This window comes from Palaemon carinicauda, chromosome 35, assembly GCF_036898095.1.
Source record: "Palaemon carinicauda isolate YSFRI2023 chromosome 35, ASM3689809v2, whole genome shotgun sequence".
Lineage (NCBI taxonomy): Eukaryota > Metazoa > Arthropoda > Malacostraca > Decapoda > Palaemonidae > Palaemon > Palaemon carinicauda.
In genome coordinates, this window is record NC_090759.1 from 15,612,826 (window position 1) to 15,636,855 (window position 24,030).

The 24,030-nt window shown below is 42.2% G+C and overlaps 1 protein-coding gene across 3 annotated transcripts in view; it reads right to left on the reverse strand.

The window, feature by feature from the left end:
- The window catches only part of LOC137627638 (uncharacterized), a 208,874-nt gene that overhangs the window by 124,569 nt on the left and 60,275 nt on the right, over positions 1-24,030 (reverse strand). For all 3 annotated transcript variants that reach the window (XM_068358774.1, XM_068358772.1, XM_068358773.1), the window contains exons 6-8: positions 23,049-23,170; positions 9,811-9,955; positions 9,425-9,528 (exon numbers count right to left, since the gene is read on the reverse strand). In XM_068358774.1, the coding sequence (XP_068214875.1) occupies positions 9,425-9,528; positions 9,811-9,955; positions 23,049-23,170 (371 nt within the window). The remainder of the gene's footprint in view (positions 1-9,424; positions 9,529-9,810; positions 9,956-23,048; positions 23,171-24,030) is intronic.

Here is a 24,030-nt window from a genome sequence, read left to right on the forward strand (position 1 = left end):
AGAAGAAGACATACTTGCAAGCCTCTGGGTTATCTAACAAACAAAAAAAGCAATAAATATACTAAATCAATATGAATTGTGCAGCCGGATGAAAAAATATCAGATTTTCGAGAGACTGGCAATTACTGTAATGATATGTCCACAATCCGATATTGATTACTTTAGAGCTACACAGATGGTATACCCTGTCATAATATGGTAGGGAGGAGGGGAAATAGAATTAAAGAATTGAAAGGAGTAAATGATAGAGAAAAAAAATCTAACCTAAAAAGTACCACGTTTACACTTCAGAGTAAGTATAAAGATTAATGCAATAAAGTACAGTACTACGTTCAAGTACATACAGTACTGCATGAGCTTCTTACAATTATGACCATATTTTATAATTAGAAGTTTCCAGACTACAACACTCACTTCGTAGAATTAGGTACGCCATTATTTCTAATAGTCTGTTTTTGTTTTGCGAGGCGCAATACTAGACAATATGATCAATTTGTAATAATCTATATCATTCCTAGCATACAAACATTCCACTATCTATATTGGGTATATTTTTTTCAGCAAAGCTGAACTAGCCATGATAATTTCAAGTGTACCGCACCCACTTGTTAGAGGGTGGGGGTGGGGGTAGCTCGGTTACCCTACTCACTCACACACCTGGGTTGAGTAATAACTTTGCTTACTGGTAGGACTTTTTGGGGGACAGGGCAGCAGGCCAATGTGAATAAATAATGGAATGTTTGTATGCTACAAAAAATACAAATTATTACAAATTTGTCATTTGTTCCAGCACAAATACAAACCTTCCACTATTTATATTGAATAAACTCACTCGCACGAGGGAGGAAGTCCTATACCAACTGGCTTTGGTATTTTGATCTGTGGTTCTCTCTACTTCGGGAAGCCCGAAGTAGTGGGAACCCTACCTTCGCTAAATTCTCGTGCTATGCCCTATTAGCAGCCTGCAGAAGTTTGTGTTCGTGAAACTAGCAACGCGGCTGGTCTATAACGTAAGAACTCTAATAAAAATCCGAGATTCTTTAGATTTTACCCAGTACCCTCCCTCGAAGAGGTATTGGGGATGCAACAAAGTAGTATTTCTGTACTTAGGATACACAAGTGAAATGAGTCTTACATGCAGAGGGGTGAGGTCAGCTTGTGCTGAGGTACCATGGTGCTGTTTTCCCTGGGGGGGGGGAGGAAGAAATAGTCAGTCATTTTATTCATTCACCCGAGTAACCTCATTCCTCAACCCTCTGCTACTTGTCCATCAAAGAGATTGAGCTGTTTTAGACCATTTGTGCAGCCACAACAGGACCTATGGAGAACGTGTCCTGGTTTCTGTGTGTTATGTCTTGCAGGTAGTGGGCAGTGAACGTCGACGTTTCATGCGCCCTCTTGCAGAACCTATGCCATGGATTAGTTCTTTTTGAAAGCCAGGGACATTGCAATGCCTCCAACATCATGAGTTCTGGGTCGTTTGGAAAGAGGAGGGTGTGGATTGAAAGGAAACTCAATTACCTTCTAAATCCAGGAGGAAAAGGTATTCCTTGTGACCCTCCTCTTGACCTTCCCCATGCTGACAGTCTTGACATAAGGGGGCAAGCTGCTGTCATTCTTTTACGGTATAGTAACACCACAGACTCCTAACTGGGCAAAGCCCAAGTTTGTTTGGGTCTTTAGTCACAGAACAAACTTTCTATCAGGAATGGGCCGAATCTAGGGTACAGCACACAGATTTTGAGTCTTAGCAATGAACTCAGGGACGAAGCTGAGAATCACTTCTCCCAATCTCTCAATGTCAGGATGCCTGAAAACTTTAAATCAATCAATCAATCTCCCCATCTCCTAGAGTAGGAGAAGTCAGAAGATAAACCCTGCAACTCACTAACTCTCTTGGCCGAAGGCAAAGCGAGTAGGAAAACTGTCTTCCATGTAAGAAGGCGATCTATTACCTGGCATAAAGGTTCATAGAGAGGGACCTTAAGAGACTGAAGGACCTGAACCGCGTTCCAAGGAGGAGGTCTAAGTTCCGACTGGGGACAAGTCATCTCAAAATTTTGTATGAGTAGAGGCATTGAGGGGAGTGATACTCCTTCCATGACATCAGTCACAAAAGACCAATCACTTCGCCAGAAAGACTGATGCTGAAAAGCGTCTGTGGTGTGTAGACATCCTTTGCCTCTCTCAGAGAGGGTGTGCTGGACAATTTCTAGGCATGAAGTCGAAGCGAAGCTACGGCTTTGTGGAAGATGTTGGCATGTGGCTGTTTTAATAGATACTGTCCTGGAGGAAGTTCACTCAAAAACTCCGTCAGGAGCTGCAGAAGGTCAGGGAACCATTCTGTGTGATGCCATAGCTGAGCTATTGAAGTCATTGATAAGTTCTTGCTTATTCAGACTTAGTTTAGGACCTTCTCACCAGACCGAACAGGGGAAATGCGTAGACATCTAAGCTGTCCCACCGTTGTTGGAATATATCTGGTTCAAGAGCCTAGGGGTTCGGGACTGGGGAACATTCGAGTGGAAGCCTGAAGTTCAGGGCCGTTGCGAACAGGTCCACAGTCGAGGAACCCGACAAAGTTAAGAGTTTGTTGGCCACTAGATGATTCAAAGACTCTTGGAGCCCACTATCTGATTGTCTGCAAGCACATTCCTTTTGCCAGGAATGACATGAGCGGATGGGAACACCTAGATGTCTTCTGCCCATCTGAGTATTTCTACTGCTAGATGGTTCTCCAAGAGAGCTATATGCTGGCAACGTTCTGATTCGGGCCAAAGAACGAAGATGAATTAGTGCGGCATATGGGGGCCCCCACCTTCTTTTGATGCATCCAAAGAGAGCATCAGTTCCAGAGGGGGGACGAGAAGATTAGCCTCTTTGCAGAGGTTCTCGCCTGCTACCCACCATCTGCGGTTTGTCCCGAGGGGTTGGGAGATTGCGTAGTAAGAAAAACATCTTGAGATGATGCTAAGACATACAACTGCCTGCACGCTTCTGGTATGAAGAGGGGATCCTGTCCTCCCTCCAATTGCCACTAATCTAGTGGGGGTTGGCCGAGTAAGAATCAGCACTGCTTATGCTATTACAGCGACTCTCCTTAGAGATTGCCTTCCAAACAAGAGACCGCTCAGTAAGTACCAAACGCAACCTACTACTCCCAAAGGATAAGATCGAGATGTATCTTCAATCTATTGTTGGACGGGTAATACGTGCATGTCTATCTATGAACATTGAAAACAATTGCATCCAAGATTTCTTTCTTAAAAAATACGAAAAACGTTTGTATTTCTTTGTATACGATCGTTAAAACTGGCATAAGTATTGAATGTTCCTTTCTAGGGAACAGATAAGCTTATGAGAAGTTTTCAGTCCAAGTATTTCTAAGAAAACTAAGACCTTAGATCATAGAGAAAGGAAGGAAGTGCCTATGAAGGCAGATCATATATATAGTATGTCTGGTTACGGGAACGTAGATAAGTAATGAATAACCTGGTTCCCCGTAAGGGATATAGCCATTACAATTTATTAGAACAGAGTTCTAATGGTACAATGGTCTATAGCCCTTGTTGGTAAAAAATTGCTTGTTCGCAAATGTACTTGTCCACCTGTATTAGCGCATGCGCAATCTTTGCTTCCGGGTAAACGTTTGAAAATTAATCCGGTTGCAGGAATAATGTGTGACGAATTGCAACATTATTGCCCAAGGAAAGGTTGATCGTCGACTAGCTGTGGAATTTTATCGAGAAGTGAGCACATATGCCCACAAACAAAATATACAGTTATTGTGCCCACAAACAAAATATACAGTTATTGTAGCATTCATTTCTCCTTTTGGTTTGCCTATCCTCCTTATGGGAGGAGCTTGGCAACGTTCATATACAGACAAGGTTGTCTGGCTCCCTAGTGGACGGGGTTTATAACGTTCATAAATGTAATGAAAATATGACCACGTTGTTGCTATCGTTCGAAAACGTAAGCCAACACTGCTCCTTTGGGACTAAATGTTTGAGACAATAACCCTGTAAGGGTAAAATAAATAAAATGTTTCAGAAGCCTATTGTGTAAAACTAGAAGTTGTTGTACCCAGGGGTACAATGACTGTATGCAGGCGACTCAAACAATTGGAAGAAACTGTGTTAGTGGCAATAACCTTAAAGTTTTGTTTTGGAGAGAGAGTATGCACCAGAAAGGAGTTCTTATGGCCTTTATGATGTTTTAACAAATGCCTGTTGAAGTTATGTAAAACTTCTCAGGAACAAGAGTTTCCCAAAAAGGGTATAGTCTCGTATATGAGGGTTTGCTCAACAAGACCAAACATTAGGCTGCCATCAAACGCTTTCTCGCTAGCAAACTAAAAACTACCGTCTAATGCAGGCAAGACCTGCCAGAAGGAATTGTACTGGGATGTAAAAATTCTTCTCGATGATGAGAGACGATCACGAACTACCTGCTACCCCAACCACTAGAAGTGGAAGGAGGGGGATGTGACAGTGGTTTGTTCGGAAACGAAAGGAATGGAGTTGGCAAGACCAGCCTAGCTGTCGCATAGCGACGGGAACCTGAAGGTCAAAGACAGTTATGCTAGCCCAGGGGCCCAGCGTAACTAACGAAGCAAGAGCCGCCAGTCATGAGATCCTGAAGGCTCAATGTGATGAGTTAAGAAATTCTGTGTTACGTGAGCCTTAAGGCTCAACATAACAAGGGTTACGAGACCCAAGGGGCTCAGCGTAACACCAGTCACAAGAGTCAGGAGGCTTCAGGCCGGGGATGCGAGAGCCCGAAGGCACCACACAACAGGAGACCGAAGACTCCAGGGTTACGAGAGCACAAAGGCTCAGCGTGATACATGACATGTGACACGAGAGTCAGAAGGCTCAGCATGACACAAGTCATGAGAACCCGAAGGCTCACGTGAAAGTGCTATGTCACACAAAAATGCCACGTCACGCGACACGGCAGGAGACTGAGCAGGAGCAAGAGAGCAAAACCCAGAGGGAGGAGCTACTACGCACGTGAATACATTTCATGCGACCCTAAGGGATCGTCACGCGACGAGAGGCATGAGAACCCGAAGTACGTCATCCGTACCTGGAGGCAGATGGAAACTCAGGCATCTTATCGTGTGAACCCGACGAGAACCCAAAATAACTGCGACATCGTTACCTGGGGAGGAGATGAAATCCCTCAGGCAATGTGTCGTGTGAATCCTAAACAGGGTTCATGCGACAAGAAGGATGACAAGAACCCGAAGGAACTATATCATCATTACCTCGGAGATAGAATCCCTCAGCATTACGGCAGCCACGAGACCCCATTCAACGTAACCGGAGCTGCGAGAACCGAAGAGCTCATGCAACTGGAACACGAAGGTCCCGGGTTACAATAGCCGGAGGCTTTACGTAACCTGAACTCGAAGGCTCGGTGTTACATAAGCTAAAGGGCCTAACAGGACGAGGACCCTGAGATCCCAGGGTGGCGAGAGCCCGAAGGCTCCATACAACGAGAGCCCAAACAGCCGAGGTCACACAAGCCCTATGCGTAACAGTCACAAGACCCCAAAGGTCCCCGGTGCCACGAGAGCCCAAAGGCTCATCATGACGGGACCCAAAAGGTGCCAGGTTGTGAGAACCCAAGGGTTCAGCGTAACCAGGGTTGCTAGAGCCCGAAGATTCAACGCAACGGGAACCAGGTTCCAGGCCATGAGAACCCAAAGGCTTAACATGACTACGACCCCAAAGTCCAAGGTTGCGAGAACACGAAGGAACATCGAAACCAGAACCCAAGGGTTCGGTGTCCAGCAAGCCAAAAGGGTTAGCAAAATGGGGACTCAAAGGTCCTGGGCTTTGGGAACCCAAAGGAACATCGAAACCAGAACCCAAAGGTTCGGTGTCCCGCAAGCCCGAAGATTCGGTGTCCCGCAACCCCGAAGGTTCGGTGTCCCGCAAGCTCAGAGGTTCGGTGTCCCACAAGCCCAGAGGTTCGGTGTCCCGCAAGCCCAGAGGTTCGGTGTCCCGCAAGCCCAGAGGTTCGGTGTCCCGCAAGCCCAGAGGTTCAGTGTCCCGCAAGCCCAAAGGTTTGGTGTCCCGCAAGCCCAAAGGAACTTTGCAACGAAGCCCGAAGGCTCCGGATCAAGCTAGCCTGATGTGAGATCGTCACGAGACCCCGAAGGCACAATGCCACTTGAACCCGAGGGCTCAAAAAGGCAACTCCAACCACTGGTTGAGGAACACACCCTGGATGCAGAGGGTCAAGAACCTCCGTAAGGGAACGTCTAGCTGAAACAACCTGGGGGGAGACTGCTTAAGTTCATGACCTTCCTAAGGAAGGAGAGGGGTTTTCTCCCAAAGGAGAACATCACTTAGGACAACGCACTACCCGCTAACCTTGGGGGAGAAGCCTAAGCGTAAGGAAACCGCTGACCACAAGCGTTCTCTCTCGTGTATGAGAGATGTTCCTCGGATGAAGGATTATGGTTATGAGTTGTCTGGCATCCTGACATCTAAGGTCATTGATGCAGGAACAAAACTAGGACTTTGCCCCTCCTAACGCCCCTGGAGGAGAAGCAACATATTTGGCATCGGCCACGAGACCAAGGTCAGACCGACAGGCCGCAGCACCTGCGACAACCTGAAGGTTCAAGAGAGCGTCTCCTACTGCAGGGGAAGGAGAAAGCCAATGGAGAAGAGGTATCAGAAATTACTCCTCCTGACAAACCCCCAAAGGAGAATGTCTAGCAGGAACCTCTGAAGAGGAAGTCTGCTCTGTCACAAAAAGCTGAACATGCTTTCTCTCGTCAACAAGAGGAATGTTCTCCCGAAGGAGGACATCACCTAAACTACTTTTTCCCCAGCCCAATGGGAAAAACCGTAGGCGTACATCACGTGTTGGACACTGAACAATCTCTCTTGCTGATGAGAGAGAGGTCCTCTCAAAGGAGGACCTTGCCTTGGATTTTACTTTCCCCCAAGCCCAACGGGGAAAATCATAGTCTTTGGCGGCGAGATACCAGATGCTAATCTTCGTTGAGCTGTCAGCAATTCTCCCCGAAAGAGGGAAGGTTGCCTCTGAATCAAGCCGTAAGCAAATCATAAGTGAAGCTACTCACAGGTCTGGAAACTGCTTGGACCTCGTATAAACAGACTTCCCTGTGTTATAACAAGTAAGGCTGGGTCTCCAGTTGGGACATCTGATCATGCCTTGATTTCTTAAGTAGTGAAGACTGAGCAGCCTGTCCCTGATGTATCATACTCTTGTAAGTTTTATATGAAATCTCAAGCAGACTGGAATGGGATTTTGCATGATCTTTTGGGCTTCAATCGGTCACAATTGTATAGTAGTGTTGATCCTGTTGTCCCTTTGAATGAGAATCTGGTCAACATGATTGATAGGCATATCCCTTCTGGTGTGCTAAGGTACCGAGTTAAGGACAAACCATGGTTCAATGATGATTGTACATACATACACATACCAAGGCACTCCCCCAAAAACAAATGAAACAGAAAAGGGGACCTCTCCTCCCTACATTCCTCCAAGCCTGACAAGGGACTCAACCCAGTTCGGCTGGTACTGCTAGGGGTGCCACAGCCCACCCTCCCCCGTTATCCACCACAGATGAAGCTTCATAACGCTGAATCCCCTACTGCTCCTACCTCTGCGGTCTTCCAAGGCACCGGAGGAAGCAGCAGAGCCTACCAGAACTGCGTCACAATCACTCGCCATTCATTCCTATTTCTAGCACGCTCTCTTGCCTCTCTCACATCTATCCTCCTATCACCCAGAGCTTCCTTCACTACATCCATTCACCCAAACCTTGGCCTTCCTCTTGTACTTCTCCCATCAACTCTTGCATTGATCACCTTCTTTAGCAGAGCCATTTTCCATTCTCTCAACATGGCCAAACCACCTCAACACATTCATATCCACTCTAGCTGCTAACTAATTTCTTACACCCGTTCTCACTCTCACTACTTCGTTCACTAACCCTATCTACTCAAGATACACCAGCCATACTCCTTAGACATTTCATCTCAAACACATTCAATTTCTGTCTCTCCGTCACTTTCATTCCCCACAACTGCGATCCATACATTACAGTTGGTACAATCACTTTCTCATACAGAACTCTCTTTACATTCATGCCCAACCCTCTATTTTTTATTACTCCCTTAACTGCCCCCAACACTTTGCATCCTTCATTCACTCTTTGACGTACATCTGCTGACCTTCTGCAGTCCTCCGAAGAGGAGTATGTAAGTGAACTCCCCCGAGGGGGAGAAACACTAGCAGGAGAGACTGACGATGGACTTAGTTTCTCCCTCGTAGGTTGAACAGGAACGGGAGAAACTAAGCCGTCAGCTACCGTGGAGTTTGGAGTGGAAGAGATGGGTGAGACTGCATTGGATACCTCTGACATCGCAACGTCAACAAGAGACAGAGGATCAACCTCTGCCAGTGACGACGATTGATTGACAGCAGCACCCAATCGGATGTAGTTAAGCAAAACCTCCTTGGAGGGCGAACCCGTAAGCCCCCAAGGAGGACCAAAGCTGAAAAAAGGAGGTTAGTGACATATCCTCCCCCGGGGGGGAAGAGGTGGAGCTGCTTCGCTAGGGGAAGCAACCTCATCTCTCGAGTCCCAAGGTTGGTTAACAATACATCGGTTTACACTACCCTTCGACGGTCTCTCGAAAGACTGACCGAGTGGGAGCTTCGGAGGAGGTTTGGGCAACGGAAGAAGAGGCCTTGGGTTTTTCTCCTTTCGCAGCAACCTTCAAAGGAGAAATATGCCGTTTGGACTTCTTCTTCCGTCGTCGCGAAAATCTCTCCCACTGGGAGGTAGACCACTCCCTACACTCACTACACTTGTTGTTGGTATCACACCGTTGGCCCCTACAAGAAGGACAAAGGGCGTGAGGATCAGTCTCGACCACCGACATGAATGTTCCACAGGGGCGGTCGGGAAACCCAGGGCAGGTGCGCATGATCGCAGAGGCCAACTTCCCATATACAGAACTAGAAAAAGAAAAGACAAAAGCAATTAAATGGCTGCCAAATGACGGAGAGGATGAGAGCGGACACGTCCAACCACCATCCAAACCGACAGCAAAGTGAGCTCAAGCACAGGTGTGAGAGGGGGGGTAGCAAGCTACCCTCCCCTACCCCCACTAACTAGCGGTGTGGATAGTAAACCCTCATTAAAAATTAATGGCTCGTCATTTCAGCTACGCCGAAAGTAATACCCCTATTAAATAGCGTGGTTTGTATTCCTGTTACGGAACAAATTAAAGTTTACAAAACTATTATGCAACATTTGACTAGCAGTGATTACATTTTGAAAGAATATTGTCTTGAAAATACTTCTAAGAAAAGAGTAACTACAGTTTAGCAATAACTTCTGGACATTGATATCCAAATTCCTTACCTGCTGTTGAACAAAATCTTCTCCACTTAACATTCTTGCCTCAAGTTCATCCCTTTGCTGACGCTGATCCTTTAAATCTTCTTGGCACTTGGCCAACATATCAGCTATGGCAGAAAACGGTAAATTAATCAAGAGATCAATATGTAACCAATATGTAACAAATATTTCAAAGTAAAAAACATTGCAGACATTCTAAATGTATATTAAATTGTATATCCTTTATGGATGATCTTTCTACAAATCCAAAAAGCAATTCATAAGACATATCCCTAAACAGACAGAGACTACTAAGATATTCAACGAGTCAAAAAATAGTCAAATTCAAATATTCAGGTGGCATAAAAAGTTATTTACATCAAGGGAGAAGGTAATAAACCAATACTCACTCAACTTGGAAATCTTCTTTTGTGACGATTCATATTTCATTTCCATTTCTTGCTTTTCATTCTCCCTTGCATGAATTTCTTGATGCAACACCTTCACTTCTCTAACCTTTGCATTGATCAGTTTTTGCATTCGAATACTAGGACTCTGAAATAGCAATAATAAAAGTCAATTCAAGACATGAAAATATCACAAGTAAATACTGTATCCATAATGCTAGAGTCAAACACATGCTTATAGGTTGATAAACAATTTTTGATCAATAATAAGTGGGACCATTTATGAGATTACACGTCACGAGTGCACAAGATGAAACAGATTACTTTGGTCAGGTTATGATAAAGCAGGTGATGTTACAGAACCTACAGTGACACTGCAATTGAGGCGCAACGGATTTGTCCTAATTTGAAGGATTTGGATTTACACACTCCTAAAGATTTTGGAATTATAGATTTAACAACTTGTATGATTCAGAAGTGGGCTTTAAATCAAATAAAATTATGTTCGGTACTTCTAAAATTTATTAAAAACTCAAAGGATTTGTGAGGGGCTATTTATGAATTACATTGAAATTACAAGGGAATAAAGATTTACTAGCTACAAGCCTTGTATATTTCTTTAATATTACTTAATGGGTTCGTGTAATATTTGGTCTGCTTTACACATGTTGCCTTAAAATTTGTGATGATCAGATTTCCTTAATAAGGTAACATTTATTATTATCTTATTTAATATAAAGTACTGTACTGTATCATATTTTCGCAAAAATATAATTGTTAAATATTCCTAATAAATACAAAACTTTCCCTTCCTGAAGTATTAAGGACATTTCGGGGCAACCTACGCTGAACAGACAAACCTCCTGTAATCTTTACAAGTTATGAAAAGACTGCTAGATCATGACCAAGCCCTACTGTATTATTTATGTAGAGTTGGAAAGGAATTCCTGATACACCTCGCTCTGAGGATGTGCACCAAGCCACACCCTTACTGCACAGCGAGTTCCTGTGTTTTTCCCAGCCCACTACCTCTAGCATTCCTCTATACACTAATTCTTTGGTTACTCACCATAAAGTTAGGGAGTGATAGGGTGCCCTTCTTTGGAGCACAGTGTACTTCAGGGACACCAGTGTCCAACTATACATACTGTTAAACATTTGGACGGAAGTTTTCTTTTACAGTGAAAATCAGAACATGTACTATTTTAGTTGTTTTAGTAGTAGAAAGAATAGTCCAAGATATCAGCAAAGAGGTTGAGAAGGCACTGGATAAAATGAAGGGGAAAGCAGTGGGACCTGATGGAATACCAGGTGGTGTAAAAATGTTTAGGAGAGGAAGGCAGAGATATCCTGTGAGATTTAATGAGCTCTGGAGCGACGTGAAGGAGGGGGGGCTGGATTCAATGCATGGTCTATGACCTTGCAAATCCATGCCGAGATGGTGTTCTTGGTGACCCTCCTCTTGGTCCTTCCTGTGCTGACGAAGAGTGCCGGCACACAAGGACGGGCTGCGGCTGTTCTCTTAAGGTACAGCCTCAAACTCCTCACTGGGCAGAGTAAGAGATGATCAGGGTCATGTGTTACAGAATGAAGACTCGAAATCCGGAAGGAGTCAAATCGTGAATCCGCTACTCCTGGATTTCGAGTCTTAGCAATAAACTCAGGGACGAAGCTGAACGTTACCTCTCCCCATCCCCTTGAATGAGCGATGTCGTATGAGAGACCATGAAGTTCACCGACTCGTTTGGCCGAAGCCAAAGCTAGCAGGAACACCGTCTTCCAAGTCAGGTGGCAATCTGTTGCCTGGCGTAATGGTCCATAGGGAGGTCTGAGAACTCGAACCACGTTCCATGGGGGAGGTCTCACTTCCAACTGAGGACAGGTAAGTTCATAACTCCGTACGAGCAAGGAAAGTTCAAGCGATGAAGAAATGTCCATTCCTTTAAGTCTAAAGGCGAGGCTTAAGGCTGAGCGATAGCCTTTTACTGCCGAAACTGACAGGCGAATTTCTTCACGCAAATACACGAGGAACTCCGCTATTGCTGGAGTAGTGGCATCGAGAGGAGAGATACCCCTTCCACGACACCAACCACAGAAGACTTTCCACTTTGTCTGGTAGACTGCTGCTGATGATTTCCGCAGGTATCCAGACATCCTATTCACAACTTGTTGCGAAAATCCTCTCTGAGAGAGGAAGTGGGATAGTCTCCAGGCGTGAAGTCATAGCAAAGCTACGACTTTGTGGAATATGTTGGCATGTGGTTGTTTGCATAGATCGTGTTGTGGAGGGAGTTCCCTTGGGGTCTCCGATAGGAGTTGCAGAAGGTCCGGAAACCATTCTGTGATGCCATAGCGGAGCTATGAGGGTCATTGACAGGATGATCAATGTTCTGGCCTTGTTGAGTACCATCCTCATCAACAGAACGGGGGAAAGGCATAAACGTCGATGTTCTCCCACCGTTGTTGTAATGCATCTTGCCAGAGAGCCTTGGGGTCTGGGACTGAGGAACAATACAACGGGAGCCTGAAGTTCAGGGCCGTTACGAAGAGGTCCACTGTCGGAGAACCCCACAAAGTCAGGACTTTGTTGGCTGCTAGATTATCCAAAGACCACTCGGTACTCACTATCTGAGATGCTCTGCTCAGGTTGTCAGCGAGCACATTCCTTTTGCCGGGAATGAAGTGTGCTGATACTGGTATCGAGTGGATCTCAGTATCTCTACTGCTAGATGGGATAGGTGGTGCGAAAAATTACCTCTTTGCTTGTTGATGTAAGTCACTACTGTGGTGTTGTCGCTCATCACCACCACTGAGTGGCCCGCCAGGAACTGTTGGAACTGTTGAAGGGCTAGAAAGACGGCCTTCATCTCTGGGAGATTTATGTGGAAGTACTCTTCTGACTGACCAGAGGCCTGAGGTCGTTTAGTGCAGCAGGTGGGCCCCCCCCCCACCCTTTTTTTGAAGCGTCTGAGAACAGCATCAAATCCGGGGGGAGGACGAGAAGATCCACTCCCTTTCATAGATTCTCGTCTGCCACCCACCACTTGAGGTCCGTCAGTTCCACTGATCCAATGGGGATCCGGATGTCCAGGGAATCGAGAGTCTGATTCCACCGGGACTTGAGTCGCCACTAGAGGAATCTCATCCTGAGGCGACCATTGGGAACTAGACGGGCCAGTGATGAAAGGTGATCGAGGAGACATAACCACGTCTGGGTTGTAAGTTCTTCTCGTCTGAGAAAAGGTCTTGCAACCTTCCTCAGCCTAGTTATCCTGTCGTCTGATGGGAAGGCTTTGTGGAGATTGGTGTCTATAATCATGTCTAGCTATACCACTCTCTGTGTAGGAAGCAGGGATGACTTCTCGAGATTTACCATGATCCCCAGATCTTGGCAAAGTCTCAGAAGTTTGTCTCGGTGTTGAAGAAGGGTTGACACCGAGTCTGCTAGGATTAGCCAGTCATCCTGATAGCGGAGGAGATGGATGCCAATCCTGTGCGCAAAAGATGACACTAGGGCAAACATTCTGGTGAAAACTTGAGGTGCTGTGGAAAGACCGAGGCACAGCACCTTGAACTGGTACTTCCTGTTGTCTAGGCTGAATCTTAAGTACTTCCTTGAAGATGGATGGACTGGGATCTGGAAGTATGCGTCCTTCAGGTCCAGTGTACACATGAAGTCCTGAGGTCTTACAGCTCGTCTGACCGTGTCTGCCGTCTCCATGCTGAACGGAGTTTGTTTGACAAACTTGTTCAGGATTGAGAGGTCGATGACTGGTCTCCAGCCTCCAGACGCCTTCTTTAAAAGAAAGAGTCGACTGAAGAAGCCTGGAGACCTGTCAAGGACCTCTTGGAGAGCGCCTTTCTTCAACAGGGTCTGGACTTCTGCCCGAAGAGCTAGCCCCTTTGCCGATCCCGTGGCATAGGAGCTCAACGACACTGGATTCGCTGTCAGGGGAGGTTGAGATGATATGAACGGGACGCGATATCCTTGTCCGATCACAGAGACCGTCCAGGAATCAGCCCTGAGTTCCTTCCACCTGTCCAAGCAACTTTATAGGCATCCCCCCACTGGTGGACAAGCAGGGGGACTGCCTATCCTAGCGTTTGCGGCCTCGGCTGCTCCCTCTAGGATTTTTCCCTCCCCTGGAAGACTTCTTGCCTTTCCTGTCCTCGACAGGAAAGGGCTTCTTAGACACCACTATCTTCGCTGCTGTCTTCGTTGTTATGGTCTTGGTTGGACAACTGCTGAGGAGCTGGAGGTATATAGGGCTTGGATGTCAAAGCCCTATGGAGGAGGGAGTCCTGATGGGACTTCCTCCATCTCTCAGCAGCATGTTCCACGTCCTTAGGCTCAAAAAGGTGGGCTCCCTCTACAAAGGAATGTCTGAGCCTAGTTATCTCGACGTTGGGGACCTGATGGTGGAATCTCTCAGACACCGCATCTCAACGTTTCAAGATGGTGTTTGCCCACGAGTTCGAAACTTGGTGGGCAAGAAACTTGATCGTGCGAGTGCCTGAGAGAAGGATGGTCTCCATGGCCTTCCTGGTACATTCCTTGGAGAAATCCTTGGTTCGTACCAAGATTCCCAAGGTCCCTAACCAGATATCCAGCCACGAAGTAGCCTGCATAGCATACTTTGTGACCTTTTCCTGATTAAGGACTTCGGCCGCCGAGAAAGAGAACTGCCGGCTGGAGAGAGTCTCAAGAGAGATCCCCTTAATCAGCTCTCCCAGAGAGTGGTGAAGATGAAGAGCTGGACTGGGCTCTTCCAGGATCTCAAAGTACCTCCTCTGATGTACACGAGGAGGTGGGAGGAGCTTGATAGTAGAGCCAGAACGGTTGGAGGAGGCAAACTCGGAGAGCTGTTGGGTGATCTTAGCCCTGGCACCCTTCAACCCTCGAGACAAGGGCAGGGCCGCACTGGTCTTTGAGTGTTTCTGGGTGCCGAAGACACGGTCTAAGACTGTGTCCTTGCCCTCCCGAGGGGGTATCTCTGGGTCGGAAAACCCGTTGAGAACCCTAGTAAGAGTCAACACCTGCCAGAATGCATGTTCTGACTCTTTTTGCTCCCCTTCTGACATCAGACTTGCAGCAAAGTCTCCATCTTCCATCCCCGAGAGCTCTTCCCGGGGTGGGTCGCGGAAATCCCTCGAGTGGCTGGCTGTCTCCGTTATGTAGTCCTGGATGAGGACTTTGGCAGGGTCTTGGAGTCTTTAGACTCCTTCCGAGGAAGGAGATAAAACTCCAACATCGAAGGCCTAGATATTGTGTCCTTCCTGATCTCTGGTGGAGGGGAACTCTCAGCGTGAAGGGAGGTTTCCTCTGACGGTGGAATGGAGGAGGTCCTTTCCTCACGCGACTCCCTTGGTAAAGGTGAGGTGGGAGAGTATCCCTGGGGAGATACCGGAAAGACTAGCCTTGATGGCCTGACTGGAGTCATTTTCACCCTCGAGGAAGTGACTGCATTGGAAACTCCTCTTTTCCTCTTCAATGGGGTGGAGGAAGCCATGGTTCCGTGTCAGGAGTATGGAGCTATCAGTGAATAGCATAAACTTTGGTAACAAGCCGGCAATATTTTGTCATATTTTAAACAGTATAGATTTGCTTTACAAATATTTAATTGAGAGAGAGAGAGAGAGAGAGAGAGAGAGAGAGAGAGAGAGAGAGAGAGAGAGAGAGAGAGAGAGAGAGAGAGAGAGAGAGAGAGAGAGAGAGCCTTACTTATTTGCCTTATTTTTTGTTTGGGTTCCCCCAGGTCCCTCAGTGTGAGGCACCTCGTATATCCACCAGAGAGTTGCTAATACATCTTCCGGTGTATTTTGCATCTTCCAGTCTTGGATGGTCTGGGATGCATCTTAGGTATTTATCGAGCTTATTTTTAAACGCATCTACGCTCACTCCTGATATGTTTCTTAGATGAGCTGGCAACACATTAAATAGTCGCTGCATTATCGATGCTGGTGCGTAGTGGATTAATGTCCTGTGCGCCTTTCTCAGTTTACCTGGAATGCTTTTTGGCACTATTAATCTACCTCGGCTTGCTCTTTCTGATACTTTAAGCTCCATGATGTTTTCAGCAATTCCTTCTATTTGCTTCCATGCTTGTATTATCATGTAGCGTTCTCTTCTCCTTTCTAGACTGTATAGTTTTAAAAATTGCAGTCTTTCCCAGTAATCAAGGTCCTTAACTTCTTCTATTCTAGCAGTATAGGACCTTTGTACACTCTCTATTTGCGCAATATCCTTTTGGTAGTGTGGGTACCATATCACATTGCAGTACTCGAGTGTACTACGCACATAAGTTTTGTAAAGCATAATCATGTGTTCAGCTTTTCTTGTTTTAAAGTGTCTGAATAACATTCCCATTTTTGCTTTACATTTAGCCAACAGTGTTGCTATTTGGTCGTTGCATAACATATTCCTATTTAAAATTACACCAAGGTCTTTAATTGCTTCCTTGTTTGTGATTGTCTCATTATTAGGTCCTTTGTATGCATACACCATTCCTTCTCTGTTTCCATAATTTATTGATTCGAATTTATCGGAGTTAAATACCATCCTATTTATCTCCGCCCATTCATATATTTTGTTTAGATCTCTTTGTAGTGAGTTCCTATCTTCATCACAAGTAATTTCTCTACTTATTCTTGTGTCATCGGCGAAACTTCTCACTACGGAGTTTTCAACATCACAGTCTATGTCTGAGATCATAATAACAAATAGCAGTGCAGCTAATACCGTACCTTGGGGCACACCAGATATTACCTGGGCTTCATCTGATTTCTCGTCATTTGCAACCACTATCTGTTTTCTGTTTTGCAGGAATTCTTTTACCCATTTTCCTATCTTTCCCACAATATTATGCTTTCTCATTTTTTTCTCCAATATGTTATGGTCTACCTTGTCAAAGGCTTTTGCAAAATCTAGATAGATCACATCTGTGTCTTTTTCATTTATCATATTATTGTATATGTTTTCATAGTGAGCTATCAGTTGGGTCTGTGTACTTTTTCCAGGTACGAAACCGTGTTGACCCATATTGAACAAATTATTTTTGACCAAATGGTTCATTATTTTCTTTTTTATTACCCTCTCATACACTTTCATAATATGTGATGTTAGACTAACAGGTCTATAATTGCTTGCCTCTAGTCTTGATCCACTTTTGAAGATAGGGGTTATATAAGCTAATTTATGTTTAACATATATCTCGCTCATATCTATACTCTGTCTTAGCAGTATTGCAAGTGGCTTCGCGATAGTGTTTGCAGTTTTTTTTAACAAAATCGCTGGAACTCCATCTGGTCCGGCTGCCGATCCATTTTTAATTTCGTTTATAGCCGTGACAATATCTGCTTCATTAATATCTATATCCGTTAGATATTCAACATTTTCTTCTCTCATTTCTGTTTCATTACTCTCATTCGCAATTCTTGGCGTGAACTCACTCTTATATTTTTCTGCTAATATGTTGCATATTTCCTTTTTTTCATTCGTTAACCGTCCTTCAATTCTTAGAGGGCCTATTTCTATTCTCTTTTATTCATCTTTTTTGCATAGGAGTAAAGTACTTTGGGGTTTCTTTTTATATTTTGAAGTGTCCTTTCTTCTAAGTCCCTTTTTTCATTTTCTTTCGACTGTATAATCTTTTGTTCTGCATTTTCTATCTTACATTTTATTTCCCTCATTTTCCACACATTTTTTTCTTTTGCAAGATTTTTCTTCCACTTTTTAATTTTCTGAAATAAGATTCTTCTGTCTCTTGGTATGCACGTCTTTTGTTTATTGTTTTTTTTCGGTACATATTTTTCAACAATTTTCTCCAGTATTTTGTACAGTATATCCGTATTTACCTGTATATTATCACTTATAAATACATTTTTCCATTCTTTATTCAGTTCTTCATTTATTTCTGACCATTTTATATTCTTACTGTAAAAGTTATATTTTCCATATCCTTCCCAAAGTTTTGTGCTTTTATTAATTCTGTGATCACTTGCTTTGGAATGAACTATCAATTCTATGACATTGTGGTCTGAAATTCCCGTGTTATACACTATTATTTCTTTAACATAGTTCACCTCATTCACAAATACTAGATCTAGGACATTTTCCTTTCTTGTTGGAATGTGGTTTATTTGTTGCATATTATGTTCTAATAGCATATCTTGAAGCTTTTCAAATTGCCTCTTATCTTCTGCGCTACTATTACTATCTTTTTTATATGTATACATACAACCACTTTCTTCTATCCGTTCTTTCCAATCCACGAAAGGAAAGTTAAAATCTCCGGATAGGAGTATATTCCAGTCTTTATGGTTTCTACATATATCATCTATTTTTTCTATTATTATGTCAAACTCCTTAGTGTTTGGGGGTCTGTAAACTACAATATTCATTAGTTTTTCAAATTCAAATTCTACCGCAATCAATTCACATTCTGTGTTGCTGTATTTTTCACATACTTTTCCTTGATTTATGTCTCTTCCATATATTGCGGTTCCCCCTTGATTCCTATTTTTTCTGTCTGATCTATAAGTTTGGAAACCCTTTATCTGGTCATCACTGCCAGTCTCTTGGGAATACCATGTTTCACTTATATTTAATATATCTATTTTTTCAATTTGGGTTAGTTCTTCTAAGAACTCTATTTTCCTTTTAGAGTTACTCGTGACTAAACCCTGTGCATTCATTACTATTATGGTTTGTGTTTCATCCCCATTATTTAATATTGGTAATAATATGGATTCTCCCATGCTTCCTTCCTGTTCTGATATGATGTTCTTTTCTTCATTTCCCGGAATTCTGCCATTAAAAAATCCAACTTTTCTATTATATTTGCTCTTTCGCCTTCATATTTATTTGTGTGTGTATACCTGCAACTTTCCCCATATCTGCACCAACCCCTGGCATTATAGATGCATTCTTTGTAGTTGGGCTCTAAATGTGCAGGTTTGGGTTGAAAGCCCTCATATCTTGGGGCTCTTGGTTCAAAGCGCGGTATATACACGGCCTGCTTTTTTGTTTCTTTTTTTGTTTCTTTTTTGCTTTCATTTTTCTTTTCAGTTTGCTGAGTTTTCTTACTTTCATTCATGGTTGCAGGATGCATATATCGACATTTTTTGTTGTAAATGCATCCTTTTCCTTCTTTTAGGTTTTTGCATATTTTTGGATGGAGATCTCTGCATTCGTCTCCATATCCGTCTAAATACGCACATTTACCATATATTTCATAATTATGGCATATCTTTGGATGCTTGTAGTAGCATCTTTCGCCAAATCTGCAATTCCCTCTTTTCAGCATATTGCAGACTATATCCTTCTTTTCTATTTTTTCTTGTTCTTGCTCTTCCCTAAAATTATGTAGGTCCGGGTAGAGTCTCTTGGGTCTACAGTGAACCCTCGCTACTTCGCGGTTCGACCATCGCGGATTCACCACTTCGCGGATTTTTTCCATAACCCATATATATACAGTAATATATATATATATGTATGCATGTATTTATGTATATATGTAGGTATGTATATGTGTATACATATAAATATATATATATATACACACACACACACACATATATATATATATATACATATATATATATATATATATATATATATATATATATATATATATATATATATATATATATATATCTATATATCTAAAGTAGGAAGATGTGATGTAGTTCTAAGGGAAAAGTATGGGAAATATGTCTGGGTAATAAGCAAAGCTCTACCTCCAGTTTGTTTCTACATTATGATCAGAGATAAATGTAAACAAAACATTGGTTGCCATTTTTTATCGTGCTTTTTAGCATGTTTAGGAAATGCATGATATAAAATCACCTTTAATATTTGTGCCTGTTTTAGTTTAGGGTACTGTAGTACATGCATTAAGTGTTCTGTACATTAAAGGGTAGTTTGTTAACAGTACTACGTACAAGGGAAGGTTTTAAAAGTCTGAATATACATGTTGAATAAATAGGTAAATATGGTGTCACTACTTCGCGGATTTTCACCTATCGCGGCCGCGACTGGAACCTATCTACCGCGATAAACGAGGGTTCACTGTATTATTTGTTTCCATCTGGTAATTTATTTCTTCATAAGTATGTTGTTGGATGGCATCATAGGTTATATCAATGATTTCTTCTGCATCCTTACACATATCCTGTTCATTGTTCTCTTCTTCTTCTTTTTCTTCTTCTTCTTCTTCTGTTTCTTCTTCTTCCTCTTCTTTATCTTCAACTATTTGCAGATTTAGTCTCGACTTAATTATATTTTCTATCCAGACTAAGCATGTTGAGCAGAATACCTTTGTGTCTTTATTTTTTATTTTTTGCTGTATTTCAGCACATGTGGGATGTGTTGGGACATGACAGGCATCACATTTTCTAATCAATTGTTGAGGATTATTAATGGAATACCATATCTTACATGTATTACACCATTTTGGCATTCTTTTTCCCATTGCATCAATCAGCATATTCACCATATTGGACTTCTTATTGTTCTTTGATGGAATGTGTTGATTGATGTAGACTTTCTTTATAAGTCTCTTTAACACTTGGATTTTCTTTGGAATTTCTTCTATTATTTTGCTGATGTTTTCCACAGATTTGCTCCAGTTTATTGGATCATATTGTTTCAATATGTCTGCGAATATTTTTCCGTCACATTGGTTGACGTTACTAGTGACCTCTGTTATCAGACGGTCGAGCTCCTGTTTCGCCAACTCATGGAATTTATTTTTGCTGAGTCCAGCGATGTCTCTCCAAGCCTTGCCCGTGTTGTACATAGCCATCTTGATTAGATTTTTAGTAATTCACAAGATAACTATTCTATGCCGACGTTTTATCCCACTTCTCCGACCTCAAACTAATCACTGACTATTCACGAAAACTTGTAGCTATATTGCACTCAATAGCCTTTTGTTATCCGCGTTAAATCATGATATTTATAGGGTCGCAAAAGAGTAATCACTAACCGGCACACAGATACAAAACTGAGAGAGAGAGAGAGAGAGAGAGAGAGAGAGAGAGAGAGAGAGAGAGAGAGAGAGAGAGAGAGAATTTGATGCCAGAAAACCTCAAATCTCTCTCTCTCTCTCTCTCTCTCTCTCTCTCTCTCTCTCTCTCTCTCGAGAGAGAGAGAGAGAGAGAGAGAGAGAGAGAGAGAGAGAGAGAGAGAGAGAGATTTGATGCCAGAAAACCTCAAATCTCTCTCTCTCTCTCTCTCTGTGTGTAAGAAATGAAATCTTAGTCCATATATGGCAACCTGAGTTTAAGAATGGAATTAACATGACTATTGTTAGTTGTGGTGCTCAATTCCTTGCTTCAGGTGGTACAAAAAACAAAAACACGACAAAAACTAAGATTTTATTTCTTACAGAGAGAGAGAGAGAGAGAGAGAGAGAGAGAGAGAGAGAGAGAGAGAGAGAGAGAGAGAGAGAGAGAGAGAGAGAGAGAGAGAGATTTGATACCAGAAAACCTCAAATCTCTCTCTCTCTCTCTCTCTCTCTCTCTCTCTCCTCTCTCTCTCGTGTTATACAATACTTACATATAGATGAAGAAACCAAAATCCGTTTTCTTAAAAAGTGTCAATTAAATGAGAAACGAAAAAAATCATATCATGTATAAATCCATTTCAATCATAGCTAAAAATATGGCATCCGATTTCGTCAGCAAACCACTATTTTTTAGGAAACATCATTTTATTCTAGAAAATTGCTACTCTTTAAATAGTTAATTGTGCTTTAAAAAGAGATGTACTTTTGTTTTTAAATTTTGGGTGTGTTTTAAAAATCGAGTATTGCTGACTTCTTTTTGTTTTACTTTTGGCTGTGATCAGATCAGTTGATGACTAGCTGCCGCTTTCAATAATATGCGCAGACGAATACGGTAACAAAGTATTGTTTATACCATTTCTTAACTTATTATACCATCTATACAGTTAATATTACATAAGCACCAATGTGTTATAACCTATCATATTCTTTGTTCGGTACATTAAAAGCTCGCTCGCTCGCTCGCTCTCTCTCTCTCTCTCTCTCTCTCTCTCTCTCTCTCTCTCTCTCTCTCAAATTCAATTTTGCTTACTATCTCCAATCTCGCACCATCTCTCACATCGAACTTTAAAGCGGTAACCTAATTGTTCAATGTACTTTTTAAACCGGCCAAGTACTTTCTTCTTCTTCTTCTTTTGCTTTTTTCAGATGGTTCCATAATTGAGGTGGGTACAAGATGACTTATAACTGAAGTTATGAAAAGTTTTTAGAATTATCATAAATTGTCATTGTGTCATTAGCGACAGTTTGTTATTGTTGGTTAAATGCAAAAAAAAAAAAAAAGTAAAATATTTGTAATAATATATTTACTAAAAGCTTTTAATATCATTAGTTATCACTTTCATCATGCGTTTAATGCATTCGTTTGCTTATTATGATCGAAGATCAAGCGTACAGTAAACAAATGGAAGGTTTCCGTTTCAGGCGGCGTCTTTAAGAAAACATTGTATAAATGGCATTCATTTCATTTATTTCGAAATTCTAAGAAAAATTATGTAGAACAACATTGGTGATGACAAAATCATCATATAATCAATACTTGGTAGGATAGCTGTTGATGCAAAAACTAATCTACAAACAGATGTGTAAATGTGTTAATTTCTTCGTTATGATCATAGATAAACGTAAATAAAATAATGGCTGTTGTTTTTATTGTGCTTTTTGGCCTGTTTAGGAAACACAAGATATAAAATGCCTTAATTTTGAAACTTTTGGATTTTCAATGATACAACAAAAACTAGTTTATACAGTGATGGTTTTGCTATTCACCAGTTGTCTTATACAATAGATATGACATAATTATTAAAATTTGTCTATTTTAGGTCGTGTTATAACGGGCAATATACGGTATTTACACCCATCCTGGTTGTAATTTTAATCTTTTTCAAGTTATTAGAATTTTAAGTATATTAAATGTTTGATTTATTTACAAGAACAATTTAATATTATAAAAAACACAGTATAGTACATAGAAAGTATTGGGAATGGGTAGTAAACACGTTTGAATGGGCAAGTTACTGGTTGCCATGGCCCTGATAGGATTATTTCTGTTAGTTGTGTTTCGAAATATGCAATTTTCCATTTACGCGGGAACATTAATCGAACAAATTCTCACATAATTCGGGACCCTACTGTAGATGAAAATGGTAAAAACCTCATAAAAATTTCACCTACTTGGACTAGTTCTCGTAAAGGTGAAGTTACCGACGTTTTTGGAGAATTAGAATAAACATTGGGTGATCCCCACGGCGCACTGGAGTTAACTGGAGTTTGACAGCTCGCTGTAGCCTTAGAATCTGAAAGAAGGATGAGACATTTAATTTCATAAAACATACCATAAAATGGAATATAACAGAAATCTACAGAAAATACATTCTAAAAAATTATGTATACATTAATAACTTAAGTTAATAAAAAAAAACTTTGACTCTTAGAGGCCTCACAAGCTTCATCACTGTACATCCTATCCTTTATTTGCTATAAAAAACTTCAGCTGCAATATCATAAATTTATTCACGATATTTGATTTACCGGTAGTTATAATGGCTCCAGATTTGGCTATTTTACTAATGTCTACATTCCTTTTTAAGACAATATGAATTGCCAACCAGTATAATTCAACAATTATAACTGCTTCACAAAATTTATGGCCAGAATCGTAGCTTCTTTTAGAGATAGCGATTATTTGCAATGTGTTTCTCCAGCATTTCAAAAATACCTGAAAATCAAAACTTATTGCACTTATCTTTCAATCCAAAACAAATGGGGGAAATACATACATACATATACCAAGGTACTTCCCCCAATTTTCAAGGGTAGCCAACTTCAAACAAATGAAACAGAAAGGGGAACCTCTCCTCTCTACGTTCCTCCCAGCCTGACAAGGGACTCAACCCAGTTCGGCTGGTACTGCTAGGGCTGACACAGCCCACCCTCCCCCGTTATCCACCACAGATGAAGCTTCATAACACTGAATCCCCTACTGCTGCTACCTCCACGGTCATCCAAGGCACAGGAGGAAGAAGGTAGCTTCTTTTCTTTTACATTTCCCATTACTGTATACCATTCAGGAGACAATATAACTTATTTATGACTGTTGCTGCTTCGAGGATCTTTCTCTTATAGTATTCACTTTTTTTTTCCTTCTTAGTAGGTA